The sequence below is a fragment of the Diorhabda sublineata genome, chromosome X (genome assembly GCF_026230105.1).
Source record: "Diorhabda sublineata isolate icDioSubl1.1 chromosome X, icDioSubl1.1, whole genome shotgun sequence".
Classification (NCBI taxonomy): domain Eukaryota; kingdom Metazoa; phylum Arthropoda; class Insecta; order Coleoptera; family Chrysomelidae; genus Diorhabda; species Diorhabda sublineata.
This window is the reverse complement of record NC_079485.1, coordinates 39479079-39491698: the sequence shown is the minus strand read 5'-3', so window position 1 is coordinate 39491698 and position 12620 is coordinate 39479079. Positions and strand designations below refer to the sequence as shown.

Sequence of the window (12620 nt, the reverse complement as noted above, 5' to 3'; positions counted from 1 at the left end):
GAAACATACATGTGTGGATTTTCAAAGATTCACCAACAAAGTAGAAAAAGCAAATATTGGTGGAGTTTCCTTTCGTAGTAGAGATTCAGTGGAAGTAATTAAGTTTAAAAATCAACGTACAGTTACAGCAAACTGAACATTATAACATTTTCACCTGCAGCTCTTGATTCGCTTGATTTGGCGATCTATCACATATCATATCTATGATTTATCATATACCACCTATATAATTAATGAGAGATCTGTTTAGTTAAGAAATATACAAACTATAGAAATTTAGAGAAAATATCTAGACATCAATTGGTTTTTGAAAAAATTGATAAGATATATAATTATATAATCTCGAGTTTCTGTATAAAAAAACTAGCAGCTCACTTATACCTATGTAAATACTAAAATGTTATTAATGATAACATTACATAATTATGATAACATACTGTTAGTCCAGACTGAAACTCTTATATAGTAGACGATGAAACAAAAGTACGAATAAAAGCCTTTTTATGGAGTTAAGATCTAAAATGCATCCATATGAATAGAAAAATTTGAATAAAACGAGTTATGGCTATCCAAAAAATCGCAAGGACTTGAAATGGCAATCAATAATAACGAAATAACCTCTGATTATTACTTAAAATGTTTGCAGGAAAGATCCAATGAATTAATAATAACAGTTTATCAATTCCCACCTTCATAATATCTGTATTAGATAATAATTATGTCTTTTTCCCTTCATCATATTTTTGTATGGCAAGAGTTTAAAACAATTTAACGGTATCTTAAAGATATACAGGGTGTTTGGAGGGTGAGTAGCCATAGGAAAATGGTCGATAGGTGATGGTGTTGGCTACGTGTTGCGCCTACTTAAACAACATTTTGCCTTAAGTTTAATGAGTAATAATTTTTTTCCTATTTTTCTAGGAAATCTCCATTTTTTTGTATAAAAACTTTAAATATTTTTTTAATAACCGCTGAAATGTTAAAAAAATATTTTTTTGTTTTAATTGCCCCAAAATAAAGTACATAGATAGTAATAGAAGACAAAAAAGTGCAACAACTAAACCTATTGCACTTTTTCGTTGCGTCATCCATCATCATGACGACAAACCGGTTTTTGTTGAGTTACCTGGTTAGTTATGATACATGTTACATACCGTTCGAAAGAATATTAACTAGAGAAGTTTTTAAAAATATTTGTAAATGCCATATACTGTATTTTTTTATTATTACCATCTGAAATTGACATAAGGATGATTTTTTTTCGATTTATGAAAGTTTGATACTTCACTGTTATTTCTTTTTGAATAGTTTGTATGAAATTATGATTAAATCTGAATAAGGTAAGACTACACTAACAAATGACATCATTTTTTTTTTAATATTTCAGCGGTTATTAAAAAAATAATTAAAGTTTTTATACAAAAAAATGGAGATTTTCTAGAAAAATAGAAAAAAAATTATTACTCATTAAACTTAAGGCAAAATGTTGTTTAAGTAGACGCCACACGTAGCCAACACCATCACCTATCGACCATTTTCCTATGGCTACTCACCCTCCAAACACCCTGTATAAAATCGAAAATCACCAAACTAGCTTCTTTATTAGGTTATATCAACATATGGTGAACAATGATGAAATTTTTTTATTTGACAATGCTTAAAAACTGTAACGATCCGTTTTTTGGCAAAACAAATTATTCGCGTGATTTGGTAACTGATGAATCAATTATCTCAACGTTATAAATGCTAATTTAATGTTATGTCAACATTGTTTTACACAACACGAATACATTGCAGATAAAAATCACATAAATTTCGAACTACCTACGTGTTATATCGAATATTTTGGTGTTGCTCAAAATTTCTAGCGTGTCAAAATGAAATATTCGCTAGTTAACCGTTATAAACACAGAGAAAATGGAATTTACTGGAAAACTGAGTTTATAGATTTGTGGATTTGTTAGTGTTATATTAACTATATCTTTTTTTAAAGATGGTGAGATACTGTTCATTAAGCACTTAGTTATATAAATTTTCAGTTACTTTCAATCAATTACTAGGGTATAAGTAAAATATGCAATTATCTGTATGGTAAAACAAATGAATATAATTTATGTTGGAAAGATTATAAAATAAGTATTAAAGCGCTTTTCTTAGGAGGAAATTCTACTTTTTTCCTCAATAAGCACACTTTTCACGAATTAAACCATTTCGTAAGTATAAAGACGCCTTAATTAATACACGTGGTGCTCCTTGGTCAAAACTTTCTGTAAAGGCATTGAGAGCTCATAAGCACATAAAATTTTTGACATCAACAGAGTGGATTCTGTTGATCAGATAATGAAGCTGCAGAGCACATTCTTTATCAATGCGATAGTTTAACTGGTGTGCTGTCCGCTGTACTAGAAATGAAAAAGCCGCTGGCAAAGAATTGTATGAATAATTTCGACTCCAAACTGATAAACTTTATGAGTATAAAAGAGAATAATAATTTTTTCATAAAGATATGCACTTATATAACAAATTTAATAGATTGTATAATATCATGTATCAAATAACAAAATTTATAATATTAACAGCATTATATATCATATAAATTCAGTTGAGTGAAGTTACCTTCTATATTATTGTTGTATTCTAATATTAGACGATTCGTATAATCCGTATAATAAAATGAGAAGCGAAAGTTGTACCTCGTTGGCAATTTGGACATAAATATAAGCTACACAGTATATTTCCCAGCAAGTTCTCAGATACTATAACAATATACGGTAAATCTGGAAGTACACGTATAACTTGAATGTTGAACTTCTTTAATGATATCATAAATTATTTTTCTCACAATTTGAATCCTCCAGTTTACTGCTTTATGGACTTTTCTGAATAAACGAATATGACGTTGGTTGCTCCACTTTCGTGATATATGAGACATAGATATTTTATAAAGATGTTGCTCTCTATCTCTAAACGAGCCTCTCTCAGACTCATCAATTTTCTATTCAAACCAATTCATATAAATGTAACAACCTACAATATAAACATTGTAATTTCTTTAATTTCTTAGACCTTTTGATATGTTTATGCTCCTAAATGTTCTTGATAGAGTCTGAAAATTATGTATAAAAAGGTAAATGAAAACTCTTCTAAATTGGAAAGGTGATAGCTCTGTGATAATAATCAAAACATCAGTTTCAATATCGTTAACTACATTTCTATCTTCACACTTTTCACAGAAAATAATATAAAAGCAAAAGTGAAGTAAGTTAAGTGAATAAAATTAAGCTGATAGTGAATTCTGCGAGAGTGATGACAGTTTGAATACATCAATCAAGGAATGTTTTAATGCAGAATCAAACTTTATACTTTAGAAGTCGTGGAAATAAAGTTTGGGAAAAGTGGATAATATGAAATGAACGCGAATGAGAAATAAAAAAAAAATGTCCTTGAAACAGACCTTTAATTCGGCTTTAGTCATTACAATTTCCCAATCACTATATTATATAAAGCAGCAACTATGAGCTCAAAAGAATATTCAAGAAAATTCAATCGCTTGAAAACCTCATCGTGTGTATCTCCTATAGAAGCAATAGATAATATAACTATTATGATACTGTCATATCTTGTAGCTGTCACTTCTTATGTCCATATCCTACCAAGTATAACTTTCCCAAATATACTTGCGTCATGGATAATTCTCTCCCTTTTATGCGTGTACTCAACAAATCCAGTTTCCATAAATCGATTTCATACGCAACTGACGACGCTTTACGAAACATTCAACCGCGAACAATTCCTTCTTGCGTAGCAGCCAATATGAGCACTTCTCTTCGAGAGAAATACGAAACATTCACAGTGGTCCTTGAATGATGTCAACTAGATATAAATGTGATCTTTTGAGCTTCCTTCTTCAAATGACTCATATAAATATACAATTACAATAAGGATTCTAATCAGGCTATATTTCCTTTACAACGATAGCCCGTTTACATTACATAACGTAATATTTTTGTCAAATCTTAAATTGTCTACAAGTTTCTCGTACAATCCTTCTATAAAAAAATGCAAATGATATTTTATCTGTATGTAATCATTCATCGAGACATGAACGAACCTATTAGTTAAAGTAAAAATTAGTTAGCAAAGTACAATTAATTATCATTGGCGTAATTGTTTCTTCATACATAGAATTAGATTCAAAAGTGTATCATCATTATCTTTGTGAAAGTCAACAACAAGATTACTTTGACAATATTTCCACTGCCAAGAAAGTAATCCTAGATTCTTTCAAATCAACCAAAGAGTACATTCGTAGCAAAATTTCATTCTCAATATGCAATAATTTGTATTAAAAATTAAAACCAACATTAAACCAATATAAATATGTAGTATCCTCAGAATTAAATAGTATAATGTAAGCCGTTTATAGTATAGTATAGAAGGCACTTTCCAGTAAATACGCCTTCTAGGTCTTTTGTGTCTCAACGTTTCAAAAACTGAAGTTTCATCATATAAAAATACATTGCAGCATTTTGTACTAAATAACACCTACCAGTACATGTCTAATGAAAGGATAATATCTATTCCAAATAATTTAAAATGTTTACGCTAGTCCAGTCTAATTGGATGACAAAATTTCAATGAGAATGTAACTAATAGCCCATAAGATGGGGATCATAATGATTATAACGGGATCTTATCGCTTTGGTAAACCTCTACAATAGAAAGTTGAACTTTTACTCGATTTTGATAGCGACCTATCGATTTTCGTTGAAAAAAATAAATATGACAATTCGGTATTTTCCAATTAAATTCACGGTATTTTGGACAATCACTATTCAGTTTCATGTAAAAATTTCATTTCCAATGTTGTATCTGCTTCAATACAGTTTTCCTCAGAAAAAAATCGAATGTGTCGTACTCATTGTAGATATTGCAGGAAATAAAATTTTTTAGAATGGCGGATTTTTCATTTCTAAAACATTAAATGGATTATTTTTCAATTGTAAAATTCCAAACGAAAAAAACAATTAATCTTTCGCGACTTTTTCATCTGAATTAATTTTAAGCGGTCGAAGTAAACTTGACTTCTCTTTGTATTTAAATGAAGCCCTCACATAAAAAAGTCGATTTTGTTTTTGTTCTGGTATCTTCATTTAAATGATTATGAACTGAATATCTATTTATGTAGAAATAGAATAGACATGTTAAAATTAAGACAGTTTTCATTTCGATATAATCCCACGTCATATGTAAATTATGACAGTTGAATTAGAAATGATTTATTTTTTCTTTGTCCTCATTGAAAAATGATCACAATATTCCAACAAAAAGTTTTGATTTGTCAACGCCGTTCGTTTGTGAAACTTCATGATGATTTCTCCTCGGACTGAGTTTTATTTTGATAATTTTCCAAACAAACTTTATTAAACGTTGAACTTATCAACTTAAATTTCTTTCAAATAGTGTAAGGAGCTCAAACTGTCCATCAAAGTCATTGAGTTTCTCATCACATTGTTTGTGAGATTTAACAACCGAATTATCCTATTCATTTCATGTTTGACTTCTAAAGATGCTGCGATTGCATTTTTATTACATTATTCTTTCACTTAACTCAAACTGACATTACAATCAACTTTTCAACAACAAAGTAAATACGTTCAGTTACATTGTAGTGTGAATGGTGTCTCATAAATATCAGCTTCCAATTTTCACTTTAATTATTAAAGAAACATACAAAAGGAAGCCCATCGCATTCTATGGTTTAAATCCAACGTTCGGCAAACTCTCTGAGAGAGAGAAATGCTTTATTATCAAAAAATTGTTTATAACTTATTAAAAAAGCTTGTAAAAAACTAAGACATCAACACACAAATAACTAATAAAGACACAAATTAAATAAAATCTAAATATAAAGTACACAAAATACCACAATGAATAACGATATTATTTTTTAAAATGTACACGCGCAAATGTTTATATGTAATATATGTATACATTGTCAAAATTAAAACAGATAATAAAATATGCAATCATTTGTATTAAAAATAAATACCAACATTAAGCCAATACGTGGTATGCTCCAAATTAAATAATATTAAAATGTAAGCCGTTTATAGTATAGAAGGCACGTTTCTAAAACTAAAGTAAAATTCTTTGGGCTAGTTGTAGACAATGTTGAAATGGGAGGCAAGGCAAATTAAGCATAACTATAGAAGGAATAGAAACAAACTATGACTTAATATATCAACATAAACAAGACTTATATAACATTCTTTTACTTTTCACTTCTTAGACTCTTTTGTATGTTTTTCTATTTGTATGATTTCTCTTGATTTTATGTCTCTGTTATTTTGCATTGATTTTCTATAAAAAGAAACCTAAAAAGAAGATAAATCATCAATAAAAACTTATATAACCTATCCAGACACTCAATTTTTTTATAATCAAGAGGTTTATAATCATAATGATGATACAATCATGTAAATTGAAGTTTCTGGAAATAACTAAAAAGTTTGACCATACAAATGTTTCTAACATTACTGTTTCAGCACTCCGTTATATCCTAATTGGGTATATACATGTGTGTGCATGTGCAAAAGGTGAATATGAGTAATCAGTATGAATGTGATAGGCCAGTAAAATTCGAAAGTCGAAAAAATCCGTTTTGAGGAATTAATTTCCAGCAAGCTGGAAATCGTTTTAAAACATTTATTTGCTCGTAAATGCGTGTAATCTGAGTTTGCGCCATTCCAGGTGATGAGCTTTACTTCTAGTAACCTTAAAACCGCCAAATTATTGCAGTATTTAAGTTTTTTGCTTGGAGCTGGACATCGGACGAAAAATGTTATTCTATTTAAACATACAAAGAAGTAAATTCTGTGTCGATTGATACATAAAACTTAGGTTAAGTTGAATAGCCGAAAACGAGTGTTAAAAATAAAAAAAATCGAATTTTGCTGCAAACTTATCACATATTTTGGAAACAGATACTTTTATTGAAAAAACAGGTGGAATAAAAGTAAAAGATAAAATTTCACGTTACGAAGATTCTTTAGTTCTTAAATGCATTCATATGAAATTCGAAATTTGATATCAATTCGAAATAGTTTTTATCGTCGGTTTGAGTAAATATATGTTATTTTTTGCACCAAAACAACACTTCTTATTGCTTTGCAATGTTAAAAGAATATGCATAACCTAAGTAGAAATTCGAGTAGCACAAATAAAACCCAATATTAAGTTTATCAAAGTTCTCTATTACCATTAAATTGTATAAGTATTATAATTATTATTAATTTTATAATAACTAGTCCTGCAAGTATTAATTATTGCGTGAGCAATAGCACAGGTTTTCGTTATTTGTTTAGTCCTATCGGAAGGTATTTTTTCCCTTTTTGGAGTTTACAATAGACCCTACAACTACATTATAATGGCGGCGGCTTTCACTATACGAGTTACAATTTTGTTTTCAACTTTTTCATCAGGAATTTATGAGTAGGGATAAAGCCTTCGAAGTCATTTCTCACAAAGTGAATTGGCATTGGTTTTAATTTTATTTTATGTATTTGCAAATATAGTTGAATGCCAGGGACAAATCTTCATCTTCAGGTTGACCAGCTGACAATCCAGTTATTGCATCTTTTTTCAGGAACTTGATACTGCAGAAGCGATGGTACCTGACCTCTATCTCAACCAGATCTTTTTCAAGTACCTCTGCATCCTGCATTTGTGAATTCAACTGTTGACACAACTGTAGACACGGTAAATCGCCTGCTTAGAGGCTTCTTGTTTTCTTCAACCACCAATTCCTGTGATGCCTTTTGGGTTTTTCCGCAAATGTTAGATTGCAAAGAAATACGGATTTTTTTGGTTTTTAACATTCGATTTCGGTTATTTCACTTTAGCGAATACAAAGTTTCGTATATCAATCAACGCAGAATATAGTTTCCTCCATTTTTAATAACATTTTCCGCCCGACGCACTGTTTTCTAGATACAAGCAAAAAACTTGAAATAGGGAAATAATTTGGCGCTTTTTTGGCTACCAAATGCTAGGCTCAACATTTGGAGTGGTGCAAACTAAGATTACATGCATTTAGGATCAAATAGAGGTCTATAAATTGGTCTATAAGTATTTATCAATGTTTTAAAAATACGAGTTTAATCATCATTGTATTTATGTGGAATTTGACAGGTAAACTTAGCTAGGTTAAAAAAGGCTTATTAAGGTTATAATTATACAATTCTTTTATTAGTTTTGTTGTTACGACTGCTATGGCGTAAATGCTAAGCGAGGAAATGTTCATTAACCTGCAAATTTTATAGTTAATCTTAATCTTTTTTCTGCAAAAATACAAGTGTAATTTTAATGATGTTAAGTATGCTTTCATCATATTAGAATGTTATGTTATTGTTATGAATGTTATTATCCATTCCACTACCCATTTGATCAATCAAAAAGATGCAATTAATGCCGGTTACAATTTTAAAGTTCAGAAATTTCGAATAAATCGAAGTTCACATTCGAGAATTGTTATTTTTCACAATTTCTATAGAGAAAATTCAATCGAACGCACAGTTCAGTTATCTGTTCAAATATTAAATAGATTTCTACCAAAGTACGCTAGAGCTATCTTAAGCTATGATATCTGCTTCAACAAAATATCTGATATCCTTCAATACTATTTTATATACATATGTATTCTGTTAAAAGTGCCTGTATATTAATTATTTGCAGGTATTGGGCTGTAACAAACATCGACTATATTCACCAAAGAACCTCTAAGCGCATAGGTATAATGATCTTCATCATATGGTTAGTATCTTTCTTTGTCTGCATAGCCCCACTACTTGGATGGAAAGATCCGAATTGGGAGGTGCGACTTAGAGACAAAAAATGTATAGTTAGTCAAGACATCTACTACCAAATATTTGCGACTGCATCTTCCTTTTATCTTCCTCTATTAGTTATCCTTATACTGTATTGGAGAATATTCCAGACAGCACGGAAACGGATCAGGAGAAGGCAGGTATTGAGTAAATCCAACGAAGAAGGAGCTAAGAACCCCGCAGCAGGGGGAATTGCTGGAGGCCTAGCTGCAGCTAGCGGTACAGGTAGCTTACTAATTTTGTGTTAAGTAGGATCTCATTTGCAATATCAACATATTTCCTTCATTTATATACTTGATATTGCAAACTTGGTGCCTTGTAGCTTTTCTCTGTTGTAGTGTCTATTACTATCCTTATTTGAGTAAACATGTGAATGTTAATATTGAAACAAATAGCTATTAAAAGGAATATATCTTTCTGATACTCAACTCAATTTACGTTAAGTTATTGAAATTCACTTAAATAGATATGAAGTAAGAGAAAATAAACAATAAGCATCTGGAAAAAGCAGTCAGCAGCAAAAAATACATATATTATCGATCACGTACAAAAAGTTTTCTATTTATATCATTATAAAAATATCATCTGTCTATAACAATCAACAACAGATGAGAGAAAATTTTGTTTTTGTTCACATTCCCCATTGTCGTAATTTTTTGAAAAGAAAAACTTCTCATTTAATAATTTCCTGCAAGAATATTAACCGAACTGAATTTATTTTTTAATTTATTCTGTTTACACACACAAGCTTCTTTATATGCAGTGGCATGTTTCAGTTATCTTCTATACTATTCAACATCGCCAGTGACGATTAACTTCTACATCTGTTTAATTAAATGTGTTCTGGTTTTGCTTTCCTTTCATTATTGTAATGAATAATTCTGTTGAAAATCCGTTGTTCAGTAAATCCAAAAAAATAAGAACGTGCTCAAGAAATATGAACGCTTTGAATTTATATTGTATATTATGTGAAGCTTCCTCTAAATATTAGATAGAAAATTTTTTTTACTGTAGCGTTATTCCAAGATATAATGGCATACAAAACGTCTCTTTAGCTGGTAACATAGTGTGGGATCAATCGATTTTACAATAATGATTGCTAACAACTTTTAAGGGAGCTTCAAAGTCCACAGATAAGTATTTGCTACTGCTGTCACATCACTATCAATTAAAAAGCTAGTTGGGTCAAAAATAGGTTCCTTATAAAATTGAGGAGGAGGATCCTACTCACCTAATTCACCATACTCATTATATTTCGGCCATTTTGGTTCTTTGAGTTTTAAGTACTCGTATATATTCAAATAATACATATTCCGCTTCAATATGAGTTTGACCTCATATTCCTGGTGGTTTGTATATAGATAAAAGATTTGTTGGTACGCCTTATAGGGCGTACCAAACGATATAATGCTTTCAAAATGTATTCCTTATAATTAACCAAATATAACTATATGAAATACTAAACGTCGTTGTTTCAATTCTGCAGCATTTGCTAGTCGAATTTTATACACTATTTTTCAAGTTTTTCGTAAAAAATAATAAATATGATTTGATTTTGTTGAACCAGGATCCATTCAAAACTACATATCCTACCAACCCAGCTTGTAAAAATGTCATTTGAATTACTGTCATAACATTCACTACAAAATCAACTAGATCTTAAACATACTGAAACCCAGTCCTTTTAGATATAAATGGGTTTTTCGGTGCAGAAACAATCTCATTTCAATTCATTCCCTTCATTTCGTGAGTAACAAATCATAGCACTAGAGAAAGGTGGACCATACCAGACCAAATATCAAATTTGATTATAGTCTTCACGTATCCAGTGAAGCTTCACGTCACTTTAGCATCTTAAATTATTGCAATTTATCACTTAAAGGTTAAACATTACAATGTATTTCGACAGAGTGAAATTTTATCTATACACACCTCACTTGACTTCATTCTTCGGTCGATTTCCTTGTAATTTAATTCTTACAATGAATGACTTAAATAAACATTTTTTTCACTGAATACAGAAAATTGACTCGCATCAGCAGAAATACTGTCAATATTTTCAACTAGAATAATTTTCCACAATTGTATTTTTGTTTAATTTTATATGAAAAAAAATTAAAAGTGAAACCATCAATGAGTGCCTGTGTATGTTTTGACGAAAGGTCAAGGGTATATTCATATACCTGACAGAGCTTGTGTCAATACATACTACGTTGTGAGAGCATCGAAACAATTTTATACCTATTGAACCGAAATGTAGCCATGAAAACACATAATTAGATAACTTTATGGCACATTTAACTTGCCGTTGGTACTTTTTATCCATGATATAAATCACCATGAATGATTGCAGTATCAATACTCCATTTATCTAATAAGTGAATATCATTAAGAAACTGTAACTATGTTCTAAATAATTGTTTTAATACCACTTCAAATTTGAAATTGTCCTATTTTGATGCAATAAATAACTCGTTTTTTGGCTAACTGACACTTCGATTCAATTAGTCCCAATTATATTCCGAGTCCGAGATATTTCAACCTAATTACAAACTCATAATGTATACTATATATGAATTTTCTCTACTAGATACCACTCAAGTTAGTAAATTAATAATATGGTTGATGAGTACTGAACCATTTATGTAATACTCCTACATGAACAGTTGGTATGGGAAAAACGTTACGGTGCCGACAATATTCATTTTCTCTCGTTCAAGGCACTTTATCTATACTGCGCATGCTTGAGAATGCGCAGAACCGAGCTGGTACCTCGGAGAAACAGCTTCCACTCATAGAAATTTCCACATATATGTACTGAACACACTATTCAGTACTATGACTACACAAACACTCAATTTTACTGTCTCTCTATTTTCGGTCTTAATATGAACATCACTAACATTATTCTTATATAATACAATATATGTTCATGTAGGTGCTCATAACTCCAGTATTTTTTTGTTACAACTTGACCCCCTATCAAATTGTAACTAATAAACATACCAATCACCACCACTCAAGATCAGTACTCAATATAACAACAATCTAAATTGGTTTTTATAATATACACGATGCGACGTTTGACATTCAATAAAATTATTCATCAAACATGCATCACACAAAAATTAAGAATTTTGTGATATTTTCGCTGTACAAACATGCGTAAAACAATGCAGTTTTAAACTGCATAACGAACCACGAAGTATCAGAAAAACATAAATTCAATTATAGAGATTCAAAAATTCTAATACACGAACAAGAGAATTAGTCGAAATGGTTTTCATTCATAAGAACGAAAACGCTATAAATGATAAAAAAGGTCTAAATAATTCAAGTAAAATTTGTAGCTCTATTTTGAAAATTCTAAAACAACTTCAAAGAATTTAATTGATGACTTCTACGTATTTGAGAGGTAAAAACTTAGAAAAAATTAATCTTACTTGTTAGAACATATTTTTATTTTGATTTTACGAGTATCCTTATTTTGATATTAATGATATACTTAGGTGAACTATTGATTAATATAAATATATATAACCTAAAATTAATAATATTTATAAGCATATACGAGTATAAACGGTCTAAGAAATAAGAAATTAAAGAAATATATATAAATTTCTCATTTCTTAGACCTTTTATATGTGTTCATATATCCAAATCTTCTTGATTTGGGTCTCTTCTGTTATAGAATTAGTTTTTTCTATATAATATATACACATGAATAAATTT

The 12620-nt window shown here is 29.8% G+C and overlaps 1 protein-coding gene across 1 annotated transcript in view; it reads left to right on the top strand.

The window, feature by feature from the left end:
* LOC130451516 (5-hydroxytryptamine receptor-like) overlaps window positions 1-12620 on the top strand; it is a 161341-nt gene that overhangs the window by 136596 nt on the left and 12125 nt on the right. The window contains exon 4 of the mRNA XM_056790573.1: window positions 8737-9113. Within this exon, the coding sequence (XP_056646551.1) occupies window positions 8737-9113 (377 nt within the window). The remainder of the gene's footprint in view (window positions 1-8736; window positions 9114-12620) is intronic.